Source organism: Equus caballus, chromosome 3 (genome assembly GCF_041296265.1).
Source record: "Equus caballus isolate H_3958 breed thoroughbred chromosome 3, TB-T2T, whole genome shotgun sequence".
Classification (NCBI taxonomy): domain Eukaryota; kingdom Metazoa; phylum Chordata; class Mammalia; order Perissodactyla; family Equidae; genus Equus; species Equus caballus.
In genome coordinates, this window is record NC_091686.1 from 91,610,168 (window position 1) to 91,632,567 (window position 22,400).

The 22,400-nt window shown below is 34.4% G+C and overlaps 1 protein-coding gene across 1 annotated transcript in view; it reads right to left on the reverse strand.

Annotated features, from left to right (window-relative positions):
- Positions 1-22,400, reverse strand: part of SLC30A9 (solute carrier family 30 member 9) — a 94,231-nt gene that overhangs the window by 15,560 nt on the left and 56,271 nt on the right. Inside the window, exons 8-14 of the mRNA XM_005608997.4 lie at positions 20,410-20,477; positions 17,800-17,902; positions 8,593-8,648; positions 6,053-6,188; positions 3,341-3,380; positions 2,440-2,511; positions 1,881-1,988 (exon numbers count right to left, since the gene is read on the reverse strand). Coding sequence (XP_005609054.2) covers positions 1,881-1,988; positions 2,440-2,511; positions 3,341-3,380; positions 6,053-6,188; positions 8,593-8,648; positions 17,800-17,902; positions 20,410-20,477 — 583 coding nt within the window. The remainder of the gene's footprint in view (positions 1-1,880; positions 1,989-2,439; positions 2,512-3,340; positions 3,381-6,052; positions 6,189-8,592; positions 8,649-17,799; positions 17,903-20,409; positions 20,478-22,400) is intronic.

Sequence of the window (22,400 nt, forward strand, 5' to 3'; positions counted from 1 at the left end):
TGAGCTTTAGCGAGCAAAGAACCAGAATCAGTAAATCAAGGGACCTGAAATTCATTCCTAATTTCTTTAATAACTTTCTCCGAATACTTTTACTGTACTACAAAATGGGGATGTTACAACTTGCTTTATACTACAAAGGAGCATTATACAGTTTAATTACTTAAGATCTGTTTTTTGCATCTGGTCATTACATGAGTGAGGGTCCAGAGCATTTTCAGATTAGAGACAATGATATACATATTAAGAATCTAATAAAGAATCCATTTATTTTTGATGTATCAATAGCACTTTTCCTATCTCAGGCTGACAAAATAATTGTGAGATAAAGCTGAGCGAAATAATCATTTTTTGTGTCTTATTCTTACCAAGGTTCTGTGAGAGAATTAAACCATACAAAAATGATGTGGGTCACTCTTTTCTCATTCAACCAAGGATGATACATAGCTAGTACCATTCTCCAAAAGAGAGAGATTAATTCATTGCATGCTACAGGTACCTTAGAGCAGTGGTTCTCAAAGTATGGTCCCTTGACTAGGAGCATCAGCATCACGCAAGTACTTGGTAGAAATGCAAATTCCCAGGGCTCACCCAAGTCCTTCGGAACCAGAAATTCTAGAGGTGGGGCCTGGCATTCTGTGTCTTCCCAAGCCCTCCAGCTGACTCTGATTCTATAGTCTGCCTTAGGTGGTTAGAGCTTAATTCTCTCTCGGAACCAACAAGAAAAACTGATTTATTATCTATGAATGTATAGGTTAATATTTATACAACAGACAACAATAAATATTATATTTTAAATCTCTATAATAAATTTTACACATAAGGATTTTATGATTAGAAGTCTTTTTATTCCAAAGATCAAATGTCAATATTAAATTTAACTCTCTTAATACTCGATAAGACATTCATTTTACTAAAAGAATCTCAATTTACATTCTAGTTTTACTAATATTTAGTCAAAATATAACACTAAAAAGTAAACTAACTTATCTATTAAGGTATTAGAAATGATCCAACTGTTTTGTAATTATAGAGTTTAAAATCAAACACTGCTCTTTAGAAAATTCAAATTTAACTAATTATTTTTATTTAAAATATACATGTATAAATAATCCTACAGAAATCAGAGGAATATTAACTAGAAAATATTTTATTTATTTCTTCGCATGTTATTTAATTTAAATGAATTAATTTAATTAAATAAAACAATGTGAAACTCTTAAGACAAAAATTTTGTAAGTTTGATTTGACTGGTTTATATTATTATGTAAAAGAAAAGAATCTATTAAAAGTTGACTTATTCATCAAGTCACACTGTTCTTAATATTTTTGTCTCCTCATTCACTTATACTGTACAGGCCTTCAAAACACTTAACTAACTACCAAAATGAGGATGGAAACAACTAGAGAGTCAAGGAAACAGGAAAGTAACAACAGTCATTACTGGCACTAACAGTGGAAAAAGACAGACAAACAAGAGCCAAAAACATACTTATTTAGAATTTTAGAGTTTATTAAAGGTCTCTGTCATATTATCTTAATAAACCTGTGAGGTCAGTAGGAAAAATATTATCAATACTCTTATAGTAAAGAACTTAAAGCTCAGAGTAGCTACATAATACATTAAGTCACAGCTAGAAAGGTTTACATTACAGAAATGCCCTACTAACAGCCTTCTTTAATTCTAACTAAAAGAAATTTCTAACTCAGAGAAACGTGAAAATTTTACTGTCTTGTCTTATACAAAGAAATGGTTAGTATGGAATTAGCATTTAACTATCTATTGGTTTAAAATTATTCAATGAACATAAAAGAAAATACCCACATATTAAAGAATTATTTAAGTAAAACAAATAAATCACCTGTAACGTAAGTATATTTACCTGTTATAGAAGTCAGGCCCATACAAGTGGCTGCTATTGTCACTCCCAGGACTGCTGCAGTATCCTCCAATAATATAACATTTGTACTAGGATCGCGACTTTCCATGACTTAATCATTGGGGTAAAGGCAAGAAAAGAAAACTTTCTGAAACCTTAACTTGATACTATCAGGTAACATTTTAGTAAGTATACATTTAAAATTAAGACAAAAAATGTATGAGACTGTGATTTCAAAAACCCTGTCCAATGTAAATATAAATTCTTGGTTTAAATGTTAACAATAACTGATATTTAAAGTCAAATTACTTTCTCAAGTTACATAAGCATAGACAGGAATATTGTAGTTCAGTTAAGTTAAATCCAAATATAAACTATTCATGGTCAAATTACACTACATTTCTCTTTTTTGAAAGAGCTGATGTATATGTAACAGCCACACAGGTAGGAAAGATACTGAGATATATTTTATACACATCTATAAGGAACAAAGTAATAGTTGTAGGCAATTTTAAGCAAATGAAGGAGATGAAATAATACACCTCATTTCTAAAATACGTACCATACTTGTAAAATGACATTCCTTTGGCCCGAGCACTCCTACGAAGTTCATTTACAGCAACAAGAAGTGTTGCTGAAAGAAAAGCATTCATATCAGCAAGGAAGAAACTTCATGCCTCCAAACTTTAGATGGCATCTCAAAAGATAAATAAATAGGTACAAGACTTTAATGCCAGGTTGTCAATAAAGACAAGTTCTATATCAACTAGTCATTGTAAAGATCCCAATTAATCATCATAATACAATGAATCCCATATTTCTAAACCATAATAATTTAAATATCGTTACCACAACAGCTGCCTTAACTTATTGGACAGCTACTATTTGGCAGGCATCACACTAAGCACAGTCACTTTGATCCTCCCAACCTTTTGAGGCAAGTGGTATTATCACCATTTTACAGACTGTGAAAGACGAAGGGAAAATTTTGCATAGAAAATAATGTTTGAGGAGAAAACATACTATGAGCAGAACAGTGAATTAGGCAGTTTCATACATGATATTAGCACTTCTCTGTCATAATACTGCTATAGCTGAAACTTCCAGAAACTTTGAGATATCTGAATTGCAAAAAGAAATATCCTTCTCTGATTAACATTACTAAACTTTGACTTTTAAAACTCAGTATATAGTTATGGTTTTAGACTCCATTTAAAATGTTCTGAGCACTATGATATGATGCTCAAGAACAAAAAACTAGTTTTTCCCTTGCCCCCATCCATTACAGGAACAACCATAGTACATCATTCAAAGAATTTCCTCCCTCAAAGTAGGCAAAACTTAAGATTCCAATTCCTTCAGTTTTCTTCAATCAATGGAACTTAGCAAAGCAATCTATAGAAACTGACTGCTGAATATATATTACAAAATTAAGAATAAAGAGATACTGTGACAGTACATACCTCCTTCTGATACCAATGATCCCGCTAAAATACAATATGCCTAGAAAATAAGTATTAAAATAAAGCATAAGCTAATATTTCACTAAAGAATAACAATGGTTCATGCACAAAGTTTGTAATGTTTAAAACAGGAATATAGATTCAAATCCTAGCCAGATAAGCATCTTGATGGGAAAAGCTCAAATGAAGACAATGAGATAGATGGTATCTTCATAAGAGGAAACAAATAAAAGTTAGAGTGATGACCATCTCATTTTTTAATACTTGGAAGAATAATCTATATATATATACTCCACAGAATGATATACCATGACCTAAGTTAAATTCATGATATAAAAGATGAAAGAATTACTTAATGAGAATAGAAATGTTTTTGAAGTTCAAAACGAAAAACATTTGAAATCTGGGGTGTGAATACCAGATACAGTGAGATCCACACCCATACCCAATAACTTCTGCATTTTGTTCAGGTGCCCAGCACCAAGAGAATCCTTTCTGAATCCTGATTCAGAAAGATAAGTAGTTACAAACAGTAATCAATTTTTTGGGGGGGAGGTAACACACTTTCCTTGCAGTTCTAGGACACTCTTGAATTAAATAAAGATACCAAGAAAAGCTTTAATCCAAGCTCTATAGAAAGAGTTAATCTAGCAACACAAATTTTTAAAAATTTTAAATGAAACCAAACCAAACATCTGTAGAATTTTCAACATTACCTTTTGGGAACCCTAGCGCTTCCCTGAAACAGAGGTTTGAAAATTTCTAACCTAGTCTAACACTCTTATAATTCTGTTAAGGCAAATGAGATTTCCCAAGGCTATGGGATTTGCCTGAGTGCACAGAAACGACACAAGAGTAAGAACTAGAATACTAGCTTTACAGTCTCAATTCTAGGCACTTTCCACTGAATCTTACTGCCAATCTGAAATTTAATTAAAATAAAAGGCAAACTTCCCAATAATTCTTTTTAATCTTTCTATCTCCTTCCAGAAACAATTTAAGATACACTTCTCACTCAATAAAGGAGACAGCATATATCAGCCAAGGAATCCAAGATAATATCAATCAAACATAAACTGGTCTATGGTGTGTTAAATCTATTTATTAATCAAGAGTCCATAGTCTGATGGGACCCCATTTAGTTACAAAAAGATAAAGGAACTTCTAGAAGCTTTAAAACTTAGACACAATTAAAAATTTAACTAATTAATCAATCCCTAACTCTAGAGTCTCTGGCCTCTTTGCCTCTGTAAAGTAATATTGTACAAATCAGATGAATGCTAGGAGGATGAGGTATCTATAAAATGGCCAAACTTGTTCAGAATGGAGGAAATATACTTGCTCTTTTTAATTATATGAAATGTATTATGGTAAGAAGTTATTCGATAAAAAATGTAGGAAAAACCTAGTTTAATAGGCTTGATATTGTGTAGGTCTAACAAGATGTTAAAATGAGACTCATTCTGGTTGAGAACAAAACAGGTTACAAGTTCCCCTACATTCCAAAATGAGGTTCTATACCATCGATTCAGGCCTTGCACAGAAAGGGGCCAAAGCCTGGTATTACAACTCCCAGCTCCACAGCCACTAGCCCATATAAGAGGAGCTGAGGTTAAGAAGGTCAAAAGTGAAGATTTCTTTGGAGAAAGCTGTTGAGCTGTTGAGATTGCTCAGAAAGCTTAATGTGTGTCCCTGGAGTTTAAGATCGCAGTGAACTGAATCTAACAAACACCTGAAAAATAAATCTATAGGCAAGTCTACTAATTGATATAGGCTGTGGAAGCAGAGTAGATGTTTGTGTTTGAGAAAAAAACTGCACTCTCACAGAGAGTGTGTTAAAGATGTCTGTTAAAGATGTCCATTCCCACTCAGACATGGAATTCTGAGTAGGAGTGTTCTGAAAAGAGATCAATTGCCCAAAAGGCCTTCATGCCAAATGCAAGAAAACATCAGCAGAAATAGTCTGGAAGTGCTAAGATGCAGAAGCTGACAGGGGGTGTCACGTGACCAATCTGTGCTTGTCAAGGAAGCTATAGTTAGAGAGGTCAAGGAGGGTAATCTCCAAGAAGTTCCCATGAGAGAAAAAGACAGCTTTAAGTACCTACCATGGCCAGGGGAAATCAGCACAAAATGACATAGGTACTAGTTAAGTACTACTTTTCTGTGCCCTATCCCTGCCTTCAATGCTGCCGGAGGCAACCTGGGAAGTAGGAGAGAAGGGTAGGGGCCCTAGGTGGGAAAATACAGAAGATGACCACGATCCCATCCTCTCACTCTCCCAGTGCACGCTTCCTACCAAGAGGAAAGCAGAAGCTTTAACTTTACGTACAATTCCAACATACAACACCTACATTGGACTGGATATTTTAATTACTGATAGGATTATTATTCTTGGGACTAAAAATGAAAAGAGGTCTTCTTGCTCTCCAATAATAACTAGAGAAATTAACAGAACTGCCCAAGATTTTAACCAAAAAGGCCGTGCTTAATGATTGTACCTACAGAGATACTCTTGTTCAACATCATTGAATTACATGGATTTAGAGGTCATGGGCAGTTGTGTTCTAAGAATCACAACTAGAGATACATAACCCTATATTACAATCAAAAGGTATATGTTAATCCCTTTAACATCAATATGGACAATGGCATTTTACTGTACTTAATCACTACTTCATAATACTTCAAAACTGAAGGAAATAAAAGGATTACCCATAGAAGAGATTCCATTGGTTGAGGATTAAGCAATCCCATGATCCCATGGTACCAAGATAATCCTGCACCCATCATGAAAATACCAACACCACTAATTAGCGAAACAATATAGCGCATATTTGAAAATCCATACCTGAAAAATAAAAGATAATACAGTTTACAAGAAATACAAATGGCTTCCTTTCAAAATGTATCTCTAATAGGTCAACGAAAAAGAAAACAAACTTCTTACAATATTAAGATGTTATAGTTTTATACTTAAGTAAAATCTAAGTGACAATCTCAAATCTAATCACAAAATCAATATATAAAGTGGAAGAAACTGCACGATCTTTGAAAATACATAAAAATAGAGTGAATATGATTTAATTCAGGTATTTTCTAATCCCTTTTCCACACAGTCTGTTTTGATTTACTAGAGTTACTTTACTATTATGGATCAGAAATGCTGGTAAAATTAATCTTTCTTTGAATATATTCAGATGTTTAATAAGAAGAAGACAACACTTAAATTTCCTTGTAATGGAGCTTCTAATTGAATATTTTGGTCTTCTTGTACAGCCTATCAATGATTTATATTACCTATAATTTGAAGCTGGATACTTGTTGCTGGTTCTGAATAGTTTAGCACACAACAGCTAACTACTATTACTAGGACTAAGAGCTTCACTTTTTTGGGTATTTTTACAGCAATGCTTATTTTTAAATCTCAATTATTTTTCAAGAATCTTCAGTAAATATGTGCATTATTTTGTATTGTTATTTGCATCAATAAAGTACTGAGAATTGAGAAGTTCAAAAATATGACATACTGTAAGAGGGAAAGAATCTCTCATTAATAAAAATATTTCCTGAGAAATTTACTCCCAAATCCAAACTCTACGGCACCCTTCTGGCAGATGCAAATTTAAACAAGAGTTCTCAATTAAAATTATTTTTTGAATTCTTTTTCCAAATACATAACCTTGCCATTGTGAATTCTAGGTTTATAGATGTGACAATGTTCTACCAGTTCGATTTAGAAAAATTTACTTTCTTCTGAAGTCCCCCAAAGTAATACATGATACATATATTTATTTAAGTTACAGTAAATTAAGATCTAAATTAAATGGCATTACTTTTATTTTATATGTTTTCAAGGAATTTGTAGGTTCTTATTGAAACTTTTAATCATGTATATCTCCACTGTCCAATATAAGTCACTAGCCTCATAAGGCTATTTAAATTAATTAAAACTAAATAAAATTTTAAATGTAATTCTTCAATGCACCAGCCACATTTCAAGTGCTCAACAGTGACACTTAGTCATACTGGACAGATATGAAATCCTTCTGTCATTGCAGAAAATTCCATTGGGCAGCACCAAAGTAGACTTCAAAATACTTTAAGAAGAAATCTTCACAACCAAAAATTTTAAAATTTTACCCTGTTTTTACATTTTTGGTGTATAAAACTGGCCAGGAAAAAAACCTTTTTTCTTGAGATAGTAAAATATTCTAATATGTAATTAGCAGACTAGAAAGCTAGTTCTTTATACTAGCTGACTGATAGTTCTAGGATATTTAAATATGCTATTATTTATAAGAAAACAGTACTGTCTTCCTTTCAAGTAAAGTATTTATATAAAGCATAGAGGTAGATTCCTTTACAGAGATAAAAGTGCATTTTTTCTGCCTTAAGAATGATCAAGTTCTATTACTGAACTTTGCTAAAAAAACATGATACATGTGGAATTCAAAAACTTTATTTAGGGGCTGGCCCCGTGGCCGAGCGGTTAAGTTAGCGCGCTCCACTGCAGGCGGCCCAGTGTTTCGTTGGTTCGAATCCTGGGCGCGGACATGGCACTGCTCATCAAACCATGCTGAGGCAGCGTCCCACATGCCACAACTAGAAGGACCCACAACAAAGAATATACAACTATGTACTGGGGGGCTTTGGGGAGAAAAAGGAAAAAAATTTTTTAAAAATCTCAAAAAAAAATAAAAAACCTTAAAAAAAAAAACTTTAGCTGGTTATGTTAGTAGAAGCAGCAGAAAAAAATCTCTATCAAATAACTGATACAATTCAAAAATAACATTCTAAAAAGTATACTCATTTTACAAATAAGCAATTTTGAAATATTAACAGAATACAATTTCCAAATTACAACAGGCGGATTAAAATATATTAAGTATGCATTTAACAGAACGCATTACTAAAATGTTAGATTGAGTGGCCTATTAGTCTAAATGTGGAATATATGTTTCCTTTGACCAAATGAAACAGAACTCTAAGATCAAAATATGTGCTGTGTTAAGTTATCAAATATGAAGGGGACAACATCTCTATGCTATGTTACAAAGCATAAAAATGAACTCCATTTTCAAACTCTATCTTGAAGTTACTCTGACACAGCAGTGAGTCTTGCATTTTAGATACATACTACAGTGGAAGAAATGACCAAATTTTTAACACAAAACAGGTTTCTAAAATTCAGCTGCTTTTGTTTCAATCACTTGCTACGCAAACAAACAAAAGCAAAATAAAAATGTCCTTACGGATGAGTAGGATCTGGCGTCTGAACAGACTTACTGATGCCCAATGCTAGTAAACCCTATGGAGAAGGAAAAAGAAAAGGTAAATTATCATCAGCAAGTTGGGGAGTATAACGTGGTAAAGCCAATCTGGAGGGTGCAATCTGACAATGACAAAGAAACACTTAACATGCATATGTCTAACAGCCCGGTAATTCTGGTTTCCAGCACTTACCTTAGAGAAATAAAGACGACCCCAAAGGAGTTCAAAACACTACTGCTTATAAAGATGAAAAATGTGAAAGCAACCTAAAACTCCATCAAAAGGAGTGGTAAAATAAATGATGGTATAGCCAAATCATAAATTACTTCTACAACAGTTAAAAAAAATGGAGTTGGGATAGAGCTATCTATAGTGACATGGTAAAAGCTCCCAGAGATACCATTAAGTGGGAGGGGAAAAACCAAGTTTAGGAATAGTATGTACAGTACAGAAGAACTTATCTTTTTATCGTCTTTGTAAACTACATATAATGTAAAGAACAGGAAAAGGTCTGGAAGAACACACATTTACCTGTGTTTATACCTCTGAAGAAAGAAGTAGGAATAGGGTGGTCTGATTTTTTTAGAGGAAGCCTAACTTGTTTAGCTGTACAAATAACAAATAGTAAAAATTTTAAACAGTATATATTGTATATGGACACATACATTTCTGGTAAAACTGCAAAACCACGCACAGGAAGTATACACATCAATGTATAGAGAGCAGAGATTATCTAGAGTATAGAAGGAGGAAATAAAGATGTAGGACTTGGGGCCGACCCCGTGGCCAAGTGGTTAAGTTCACACGCTCTGCTTTGGTGGCTCAGGGTTTCGCCGGTTCAGATTCTGGGCATGGACATGGCACCGCTCATTAGCCCATGCTGAGGCGGCATCCCATATAGCACAACTAGGACCCACAAGTGAAACAGACAACTATATACTGGGCGGGATTTAGGGAGAAAAAGAAGGAAAAAAAAAAAGAAGATTGGGAACAGTTGTTAGCTCAGGTGCCAATCTTTAAGGAAAAAAAAAAAAGACGTAGGACTAGTTATAACTAAGATTTTATTTCCTTAAAAAAAAACTAAAGTAAATATGGCAAAAATGTAACATGTCTTTAATCCTGATTACCACTGTTCTCTCTTCCCTTCCTTCCTCCTGTGCCTTCATCTTTTCTTCCTTTCTTTGTTTCATTTCTATTTATTTGGTTTTTTGATTCTATCTTTTGTTAGAAAGTGTTATCCGCTGGAACCTCTCAATATTAGTACACTTGCCTGTAGTGTCCTTTCCATTCTAACTTGATATGAATTTAGAAATCTGAAAAAGATTACCTTGTTAGAATTATTTATTCAATAAAAATACAAAGGGCTCTGAGTGAGTACCCTATGTGATTTTATTTGACTAAGCTGGGGTTTTTCCATTTTTTCAGCATGGTATCAAATAATCATACAGGTAAAGCTTCAGGATAACCAAATTCTTCATGGATGTGGTTTCCCTGTAGATTACAAGACCTTTAATAGAAACATTCTCTGTAGTAAAATATATGGAGACTACATCACTTTGAAAATGGCTAAAACAAATACATATTGGATTTTAAATTTTGATATTGGAACTCATACCCTAAATACACAGAATATTACAAGATTTTTCTACTGGATTCCAAAGGAAAAGAGGGTTAAAACTAACTAAGACACAGATGATGGCTTTTCAGTGAATTAAACCACGAGAATGAGAGTAAATTAAGAACATATAATTTTTAAACCTGTACATTAAAACTGAAATATTCCTAATACTCTTTATCAATTCGCACTCTGTGTGTATACATATATGTGTGTGTTCATGTGTGTTTATAATGCTTATGAAATAGTCAATGAGTATTCAATCATTTTTTTTCCTCGAGGCATGATTGACATGTTATATTAGTTTCAGGCGTATGACATGATTCAATATTTGCATACATTTTGAAATGATCACCACAATAAGTTTAGTTAACATCCATCACTACACATGGTTACAGACTGTTTTTCTTGTGATGAGAACTTTTAAGATTTACTCTCTTAGCAACTTTCAAATATGTGATATAGTATTATTAACTACCGTCACCATGCTCTATGTAACATTCCCATGAGTTATTTACTTTATAACTCCAAGTTTGTACCTTCCGATTCCCTTCACTCACTTTGCCCACCTCCACCCCACAACTTCTGGCAATTACCAATCTGTTCTTTGATCTATGGGCTTTTTTTTTTTTTTTTAGATTCCACATATAAGTGAGATTAAACAGTATTTTGTTCTCTGTCTGACATTTCACTTAGCATAATGCCATCGAGTTCCATTCATGTTGTAGCAAATGGCAAGATTTCATTCGTTCCCATAGCTGAGTAATATTCCATCGTATGTTTTACACACCATATCTTCTTTATCCATTCATCCATCAATGGACACTTACACTGTATCCATGTCTTGGCTACTGTAAATTATGCTGCAATGAACATGGGAGTGCATATATATTTTTTGAGTTAGTGTTTTAATTTTCTTTGGATAAATACCCAGAAGTGGAATTGCTGGATCATATAGTAGTTCTATTTTTAATTGTTTGAGGAGCCTCCATACTGTTTTTCATAGTGGCTGCACCAATTTATATGCCCACCAACAGTGCACAAGGGTTCCCTTTTCTCCACATCCTTGCCAACACTTATTTCTTATTTTTTTGATAACAGCCATTCTAACAGGTGTGAGGTGAAAGCTCATGATGGTTTTGATTTGCATTTCCCTGATGATTAGTGATGTTGAGCATCTTTTCATGTACCTGTTAGCCATCTGCATGTCTTCTTTAGAAAACTATCTATTTGGATCCTCAGCCCATTTTTTAATCAGATTGCTTGGGTTTTTTTCCTATTAAGTATGAGTTCTTTATATATTTTGGATATTAACCCCTCATCACATATATAACTCGCAAATAATTTTTACCATTCAGTAGGTTGCCTTTTCATTTCGTTGGTTTCCTTTGCTATGCATAAGCCTTTTAGTTTGATGTAGTGCTATTTGCTTATTTTTTCTTTTGCTGTCTTTGCTTTTCTTGTCAAATCCAAAAAATCATTGCCAAAACCAATGTCAAGGAGCTTACAGCCTATATTTTCTTCTAGGAGTTTTATGGTTTCAGGTCTTACATTCAAGTCTTTAATCCATTTTGAGTTAATTTTTGTGTATGGTATAAGACAGTGGTCCAGTTACACTCTTTTGCATGTGGTTGTCCAGTTTCTCCAATACCATTTACTGCTCATTGTATACTCTTGGTTCCTTTGTTGTAAATTAATTGACCATATATGCATGAGTTTACTTCTAGGCTCTATTCTGTTTCATTGATCTATGTGTCTGTTTTTACACCAATACTGTACTATTTTGATTACTATAGCTTTGCAATATAGTTTGAAATCAGGAAGTGTGAAGCCTTCAGCTTTGTTTTCTTTCTCAAGATTACTTTGGCTATTCGGGGTATTTCGTGGTTCCATATAAATTTCAGAATTGTTTGTTCTATTTCTGTGAAAAATGCCAATGGAATTTTGATAGGGATTGCACTGAATTTGCAGATTGCTTTGGGTAGTATGGATATTTCAACAATATTAATCCTTCCAATGCATGAGCATGGAATATCTTTCCATTTATTTGTGTCTTCTTCAGTTTATTTCATCAATGTCTTATAGTTTTCAGTGTATAGGGCTTTCATTTCCTTGGTTAAATTTATTCCTAGGTATTTCACTCTTTTTGATGCAATTGTAAATGGGATTGTTTTCTTAATTTCTCTTTCTCTCTTCTTTTTTTTGTTTTGGAAGATTCGTCCTGAGCTAACATCTGTTGGCAGTCTTCTTTTTTCTTTTTTATACCCAAAGCCGCAGTACATAGTTGTATATCCTAATTGTAAGTCACTCCAGTTCTTCTATGTGGGATGCTTCCACAGCATGGCTTGATGAGCGGTGTGTAGGTCCGCACCCAGAATCTGAACCAGTGAACCCTGGGCCACCAAAGTGAAGTGCACGAACATAACCACTTGGACATGGGGCCAGCCCCTTAATTTCCCTTCCTGATGGTTCATTATTAGTGTATAGAAACACAACAGATTTCTATATATTGATTTTGTATCCTGCAACTTTACTGAATTTATTTATTAGTTCTAACAGATTTTTGGTGGAGTCTTTAAGGTTTTCTATATATAGTATCATGTCATCTACAAATAGTGACCTTTTGTACTTCCTCCTTTCCAATTTGGATGCCTTTTCTTTTTTCCTGCCTAACTACTCTGGTTAAGACTTCCCATACTATGTTAAATAAAAGTGGTGAATGTGGGCATCCTTGCCTTGTTCCTGATCTTAGAGGAAAAGCTTTCAGCTTTTAACTATTGTTTATGATGTTAGCTGTGGAGCTGTCATATATGGCCTTTATTATGTTGAGGTACAACCCCTCTATGCCAACTTTGTTGAGAATTTTTATCCTATCAATTTATTTTTAAAATCCTTAATATTCAGGTCGGCTGTGCCACGAAGTGTTGGATACAATCAAGTATTTTATAAATTGAATGTGGACCATATTTATTAGTTCTAACTATAAAAATAAGACATCACAGACCATCCCTAATGCTGTTACCCTTAGAGGTACAGTAGCATCAGTTATGTTTGATATGTGTCCTTCCAGACCTTTTTCTCCTCACTTACAACATATCTAGATGTGCATATATATATACCAATTATGTATATATAAGTGACATCTGTTTGGTTTACAGCATCATGAATATTAACATCTAATGGCCAAGAAGCATTATTAATGCTCCCCACTCCATGATCATCTTTCCCTTTTTTGGTTTTCTCCTTTGTTAGCTATATTATCACACAACTGCTTAAACGTTGCTTGGACTATCTTTCCAGTTTTTTGTGTGTATGACTTGCTTATAGAAGATAGAGCAAGAATTGTGTCTTCTTCTACACATTTACCACACTGCAACCTCAGGTGCTCAATAAATTCACAATTAATATTAAATGATGTGCTATGTATTATTTAGCAGAAAAGTTTTCTAAAATGAACTGTCAAAGAAACTTTAAAACTGGATATCATTAGAGACACAGGTCTAATTTAAAATTTGGAGGTGTTTTACTCTCTCAAAAGGTAAAGAAAAAAATACTATGGCATATAAATATTACAGCAAATTAAATTTTTTAAAATGTGACTATAGGTTTCAAAAGAAATAGTTTTCAAAAGGACATGAGAAATACAATTTCCATCGTTTCAGTAAGGCCCAGTTGAAATTTTTTTCATCAAAGCCTTTCTGATCACTCTAAACCATACAAACTCTTTACCAAGGAGTTCTTCAAGCACTTGCTATCACATGATCTCAGCTTTTATTTACCTCTATTGTTAATCTGTTACAAAAATTGTTATTGCAGTTACAAACCTAATACATGCTCATTGTAAAGAAATTCAAATAGTATAGGAGAACAGACCACTTAGGTGTGGAGTATATTTCAGACTAGGTTTATATACAAGGTTTATAAACTGTATACAGTTTTTAATGTTGCTTATGTGAATATGTTTGTGCCATATTGGGGGGGAGGGGTGTACACTTAAAAAGATGACCACAATCTACATATTGTCTTTCTGCACTTTACTTTATGGAAACATTCTAAAGTACAGATAGATAGATCGATAATACAATTCAAAAAACCCAACAGAACATTTCAATAAACGCAACTCATCCATTACTCAGCTTCAACAATTACAAATACATGACCCCACCTGTTCTATCTAATCCATATCCACTTCCCCATGAACATTTTAAGCAAATTCCAAGCACCATACCATTTCATCTTTAAATATTTTGGATAAATCTCTAAAAAAAAACCTAAGCCTTTTAGAAAATATAGTCACAAAACCATTGTCATAGTTTTAAAAATTAATACTAATTCCTTAATATTATCAAATATGTACTCAGTAATCACATTTCCACAAATGAAAATTTTAAATTTTGATGTAAAATTCACACACAATGAAATGTACAAATCCAGAATGTACAGTTCTTTGAGTTTTGACAAATTCACACCCTTGTAACACACATTCCTATCAAGACACAGAACCATTCAATCACCTCAAAAAGTTCTCCTGTGCCTCTTTCCAATCAATCCTCTCCCAACATTAGAGAGAACCATTTTTCTGAAATTTTTAAACCAAAGATTAAAGTTCCATTTTACAACTTCATATAAATGCAATCACTCTTTTATATTTGCCTTCTTTTATTCAGCATATTGTTGGAGATGCATATACACTGTTTACTAAGTATTTCATTTCTTTTTATTGCTAGATAATATTCCATTGTATGAGTATACCACAATTTGTTTATCTACTCCACTGTTGATAAGACACCTGGGTGGATTCTAGTCTTATGTCCATTATAAATAAAGGTGTTATAAACATTCTTATCAAGTCTTTGTGGACATTTTTCCCCATTTCTTTTTTTTTTTTTTTTTTTGAGGACGATTAGCCCTGAGCTAACATCTGCTGCCAACCCTCCTCTTTTTGCTGAGGAAGACTGGCCCTCAGCTAACATCTGTGCCCATCTTCCTCTACTTTATATGTAGGATGCCTGCCACAGCATAGCTTGACAAGCGGTGGGTAGGTCTGTGCCTGGGATCTGAACTGGCAAATCCTGGGCTGCCAAAGTGGAGCATGCAAACTTAACCACCATGCCACCAGGCTGGCCCCTCATTTGTTCTCATTTCTACTGGATAAATACTTGGGCGTTGAATTGCTGAGTCAAATAGTAGGCATATGTTTATAAGAAACTGAGAAAGGTTTTCAAGAGCGGTTGTAACATTTTACACTCCACCAGCAACGTCTGAGAAGTCTAGTTGCTCTACATCTTCCCCAACATTTGGTCGTCAGGCTTTTTAATTTTAGCCATTACAGTGGACGTGTAGAGATATCTTGCTGGGGTTTTAATGTACATTTCCTGATGACTAATGGTGTTAAGCATCTTTTCATGTATCCACTGACCACCATTCATGTATATTTATTTGTGAAGTACCTGTTCAGATCTTCAGTTGCTTAAAAAAGTTGAGTTGTCTTTTTAATACTAAGTTGTAGAAGTTCTTCATTTATCCTGGATACCAATCCTTTGTCAGATTATATGCGTTATGAATATTTTCTCCCTATCTGTGGCTTGCCTATTTATTTTCTTGAGAGTGTCCTTTAATACGTAAAAATTTTAATTTTGATGAAGTTTAATTTGTAAATTTTTTTCTTTTATGGTTCTGTTTCTATGCCCTGTTTAAGAAATTTCTGCCTACCCAAAGACCTAGAAGATATTCTCCTAGCTTTTCTTCTAGAATCTTCACAGTTTTAGCTCATACATTTGGGCCTGAAACCCACCTCAAATTTGTATACGGTATAAGGTGGGGGTCAAAGTCCTTTGGTTTTCTTTCCATATGAATATCCAATTTTTCCAGCACCATTTATTGAAAAAAGTTTCTTGGGGCCAGCCCCGTGACCAAGTGGTTAAGTTCACGCACTCTGCTTTGGCGGGCCAGGGTTTCACTCGTTTGGACTCTGGGCGTGGACGTGGCACTGCTCATCAGGCCAGGGTGAGGTAGCATCCCACATAGCACAATGAGGACCTACACCTAGAATATACAACTATATACTGGGGGGCTTTGGAGAGAAGAAGAAGAAGGAAAACAAAGATTGGCAACAGATGTTAGCTCAGGTGCCAATCTCAAAAAAAAAACAACAAAGTTTCTTTTCTTCATTGAATTGCTTTGACGCCTTTTACAAAAATCAACTGACCACATAACTATGGGTCTGTTGCTGGCCTCTCTGTTCTGTTCCATTGGTCTGTCAATCCTTATGCCAATTCCTCACTATCTTAATTATTGCAGCTTTATAATAAGTCTTCTAAATTTCTTTCTTTTTTTCCCAAGATTGCTTTGAATATTCCAGGTTCTCTGCACTTTCACATAAATTTTAGAATTCATCCAGTTTGCGAATTTCTACAAAAAAAAGTCTGCTGGGATTCTATTGAATCTATAGGTCAATTTAGGGAGATATGACATATTAAGACCATGTTATTCAATCCATGATCATGGTATATCTCTCCATTTCTTTAGATCATCTTTAATTTCCCTCAGTCACATTTTAAATTTTCAGTGTAAAAGTCTTACACACGTTTTGTTAAATTTACTTATGCATTTAATATTTTGTTATAGCACTGTAAATGGAATTTATTAAAAATTTCAATCTCCATTTGTTTGTTGATAGTAGAAATGCAACTGATTGTTGCAAACCAACCTTCTATAGCTACTGATTTTGAATGTTAAACTAATTTTGTATTCCTGGAATAATGCTCACTTGATTATGACAAATTATCATTTTTATTTATTGCTGGACTTAATTTGATTATATCTTAAGGATTTTTGCATCTAGGGTTAGATTTGTAGTATTCAAAACTTGGATTAAAGGGGGTCTAAGAAGGTATTTTAATTTTATAAAAATCCTTCTTCATTTGCAAATTTAAGCAAAAGAATTCAAAATACTAGTCTAATGGGGCCGGCCCAGTGGCGTAGTGGTTAAGCTCATGTTCTCCACTTCGGTGGCCTGGGGTTCACAGGTTTGGATCCCGGGTGTGGACCTAGCACCACTCATCAAGCCACAGTGTGGCGGCATCCCACATAAAATGGAGGAAGATTGGCACAGATGTTAGTTCAGGGTCAATCTTCCTCACAACAAACAAAAAAAACCCCCCCAAAATACTAGTATAATGTGAAAATCATTTTAATTCATCAATCATATGTAACTATTTTATATCTATATTCAGAACACTTAAATTCACTGGCTCTTACAGTTATAAGAGCTCATATTCAGAGACAAAATTTCAACCTAATAAAAGAATCCCTTCTACAATAGTCTTCGCCCAAACACTTAGTGACTGATAATCTTCTACTTCATATTCCATTGCTGGAAGCTCTTAAAGCATAATAACCTGCTTTAAAATACTATGATCATATTTCCATGTACTTCATCATTTAAAACAATTTTCATTTTCTTCCACAAACTAACTACAGGAATCATTTGGTTTTTAAATAGGTCAACTTTTAGACTAAAGCTTAAAAAAAATTACTTTAAAATTAATAAGACAGAAGCTTTACCACTCACCTGATTACAAGTATCAGATAAAGAGTGTATAGCTTCTGAGAACATACTTGCTGAACCAGTATAAATCCAGGCAAGAAATTTAAAGAAGCAGTTTAATCCATTGCTAGGAGAGAAAAAGACAATTATTTAGCACAGGTTTGGATAAAAATTTCCACCAGAAGCTTATTTAATTGATATTCATACCTCTATACTAGATTCTGTTCAAAGTAAATTAAAAAGAATCCCTAGCCTTCAAGACATATTATGTTTTAGGTAACGGATACAAATTTGAAAAATACAGATTATGGTATCATTAAATACTCAAATGAAGAGGCACAATATGTGTAAGCAAGTTACTTAAGTGCATCTGGAGAACTGATAAGAAAAGAAGGTGTTCTACATTTGGAAAGAAAGAAATTAGAGAAGAAATTATGTGTCTTAGGTAGGTAAAAGAGGATTTGCACTTGACACAGTCCAGTAGGCCAGTGTCAAAGGCAAGACTTCAGTGAAGGTCTGTTTACTTAATTAGACAGATGCCGGAGGTAAAGACAAAGCTAGACCAAGCAATCTCTGTATCACAGCAGACCACAGATGCTAAGAGAAACATGGTTAGCTCTGAGGAAGTTAGCTGTTCAGATTCCAATGATAATGACAGTACAATTTATCCCAGGCACTAGACTATAGTCACTTAACATGTTTTATTCTAACTCTATTATACAAACATTAAAAAATATTAATATCCGGGGCTGGCCCCGTGGCCGAGTGGTTAAGTTCGCGCGCTCTGCTGCAGGCGGCTCAGTGTTTCGTTAGTTCGAATCCTGGGTGCGGACATGGCACTGCTCATCAGACCACGCTGAGGCAGCGTCCCACATGCCGCAACTAGAAGGATCCACAAAGAAGAATATACAACTATGTACTGGGGGACTTTGGGGAGAAAAAGGAAAAAATAAAATCTTTAAAAAAAATAAATAAATACAAAAATAAAAAAAGGAGGAGAAATTTGCCCCTTCTTTAAAAAAAAAAAAAAATTAATATCCTCATTTTATAAATGAGGAAACTGTACATCTCCTTACAGCTACCCTTTCCCCCTCTCCTCCACTTCAGGTAATTTCTTGAAAGAATCATATCTGTTCTTGCTGTCTCACTTTGCACTAAGTCTCCAATCCACTAAACAGTGGCTTCTGCCTCAAATACCTCATTAAATTGTTCTTATCAACACACCAACCATTTCTTGCTATTAAATTCCTGGAAACATTTTAATATTTTCCTTACTCTCACAGAAGCATCTGCCACTATTTTCTTAAAATACTGTCTTCCCTGGCTTCCATGATACTCCTGGTTTTCTCCCTACCACTCCCCTTCCTCTTCCTCGGTCTCCTCTACAGGGTTTTTTTCCTCAATTCATTTCTTAAATGTTAGCAATCTTCAAAGTTTTTTCCTGAGGGCTTTTTCTTCCTTATATTATATACACATTCTCCAGGTATTCTTAATTACTCCTATGGCTTTAATTATCATCTATATACTAATAACTCTCAACTCTAAATCACTAATCCAAATGTCCCTCCTGAGCTTCAGACCAATATATATTAACAGTAATAATAATCAAGTACATTTTATGTACCAGGTACTATGCTAAGCAGTTTAAACACATTACATACACTCCTCCAATGAAGAAAGCTTTAATTATTAACCACGTTTTAATGATAAAAAGAATTAATTCTGTTGATCAACTCTAGTGGGGTGCCCTACAGATAACTCAAGCTCAAAAATGAACTCACCATTTCCTTTGCTCTCACTCAGCCTCTCCTTCCAGTGTGCCTTCTCTCAGGGATGGTGTAATAACTATCTAATTATCCAAACCAAAAACCTGGGCCTCATCCTTAACCATACCTTCAAAATACTTTTTGAACCTAAGCATGTCTCTCCATCTCTACCACCACCACCCTCGTTTAGTAAATCATTCTCTCTTTTTTATATTATTGCAAATGAATTCCTCTGGTCTAGCGTCCCTCCAACTCTTGATGATAAGAATTATGTATTATATCTTTATATTTCAAGACCCTATGACAATTCCTGACACATGTAATATGCATATTTTAGAAATAAAAGAACTAATGAATCATGGAATTAATGCTTTTAGACATCCTAAAATAGATTAATCAGCAAAACGTATAAAAGGTAAAGAAAACAACAGAAATCAAGAAGAGGAAAAAAGAAAGGCGAAAACATCAAGTATGTTCTTCCAAGGTAAGTGGCAGAAAAATAAGAGTATAGATATTGTTCAGTAGCTATAACCCAGATTAGTTTAGTTACTGTAAAAACAACCTTGGGCAATTCAACTTTTTAAAAAAGACTTCTATCAATTCCAATGAAATAAGAGAGGATTTTCAGGTAGCAACTATTCTTAGATCTTACTACACCAAACATACACATGGCACAAGCATAGGCATCTATGTGGACTCTTCCTCCATCACTTTATTGACAAGAACAAAGACTTATTCACTTCCTCCTAAAACAATATAAACCTGTAACTCTTTATCTAGATATCAAATAATAAATTTATTTAATCAGAGATATACACATTAAAAACAATACATTTTTATTTTGAAAGGCTTATTTTTTAGTACTTACATGCAAATGGCAACCATCACCACTTTTCCTGGCCCCTTAAAAAAAACTGATGTAGTTCTGGAGCGTGGCTACAAAAAAAAAGGAAAATCTCTAAAATTTCCCAAAGCAGCACTATAATACTTATAAGCGACTCTAACACACCAGAAGGTATCTCCTCTTTCAAAGCCTCTAAACAACTAGGTTAACTTACTGTTTTTGTGCAAAATTTTCTCTTTAAAAAGTGGGAAGGGGCTGGCCGTGTGGTTAAGTTCACGCGCTCCGCTTCAGCAGCCAAGGGTTTCGCTGGTTTGGATCCTGGGCGCTGACCTAGCACTGCTCATCAAGCCATGCTGACCTGGCATCCCACGTGCCACAACTAGAAGGACCCACAACTAAAACATACAACTATGTACTGGGGGGGCTTTGGGGAGAAGAAGGAAAAGTAAAATCTTAAAAAAAAAAAAGTGGGAAGATGATAATTGAAAGTGCATCTGGGTCCTTTGCCAGAACCTTAATTGTTTTGTTTCTTGTCATTCATTTCCTGCCTACTTCCCGAAAGGATCTGAGCTGCTTATATAGCAACTAGTGGTAAAATGATAAAAATCTATTGAACTAAAATCAACATACTCTAAAATTTTTCCATTTCTTTAGCAACTTCTCAACTTTTAAACGAGCAACAGCCAAAGCCAACAAGTTTGCCGCTCTAATTTAACTCCTAAAGACCAAAGACCTCAAGTGATGATAATGTGTTTAACTCCAAAACAGACCAAAACAAAAGGAAATAAAACAAGTAGAAAAATATATTCAGAGAAAATATTTTTCTTGAGCTAAATGTCCTTTTACTGTCCCTTGAATATATATGCTCTGTGTTTTTTCTCCTTTCTGTGTTCTTCCTCTGCCTGGAATGCTATCATCTTCCACTGCAATCTGTTCAAATCTGTCATCCTCTTCCATTGCTAGCCAAGGGTCACCCTTCTACATAAATCCTTCCTTGGTACCCCACAGAGAATAAATGCTCACTGTACTACAAATTTATTATAACACTTTACATTTCCACTAAAGAACTTCATACATTTCTGCCTTATGTCATTTATTCAAGAAACATTTATTGTGCAACTACTACATGCCTGGCACAGTTCTAGATGGTGGGGCATGACAGTAAGCAAAACAGAATCCCTGCCTTCATAAATCTCAGTCTAATACAGAAAGAGAATAAAGCCACAGACAGATATGTAATATCAGATAGTGATGAATCTAATAAAGAAAATAAAACAGAGTACTGAGAGAATAATGTATGTTGGGAGGGTGGTTGTGGTGGGAAGGGTTATTTTAACTTCACTAGACAGGGAAAGAGGCTCGATGATGAAAAGGAGGCAACCATGAAAAAACCTGGAAGAAGAATGTTTCAGGCAGAATATACTGCATATTCAAACACTCTGGATCAGAAATAAGTTTGGTGTGTACAAAGGATAAAAATAAGGCCAGTATGGCTGAAGCACTGGGAAAATGGCAGGAGTTGAGGTGAGAGGAGGAAGCAGGGGCCACATCTCAAAGGACTTTGTAGACTATGGTAAGGAATGTGAATCTTACTACAATGGCAAAAAGAAGCCGTTGATGAGTATTTTAAGCAGATCCTTGATATAGCTTGATTTGTGTTTTAAAAAGATACAGTTTATGATGCAGAAAATGAGTTATGAGGGCAAAGCAAAAGTGGAGAGATCAGTTAGGAGGTTATTCCAGGTAAGAGATGGTGATGCCCTAGACTAAGGAACATGATGAGGAAGCAGTCATAACAGGTGTCTATTTTAGAGAAAATGCCAATGGGACTTGCTAATGGACTTAAATATAAAAGGCTCTATAATGAATCTCTAACGCTTGAAGTCTGGGTAAAAAAAGCAGAGTCTTTAGCACAGGAGACAGAGGAGGAAGAGGAATTAATGAAACTAGAGGAAAACCAAGAGAAAGACTTTTTTTTTTTTTGAGAAAGATTAGCCCTGAGCTAACATCTGCCG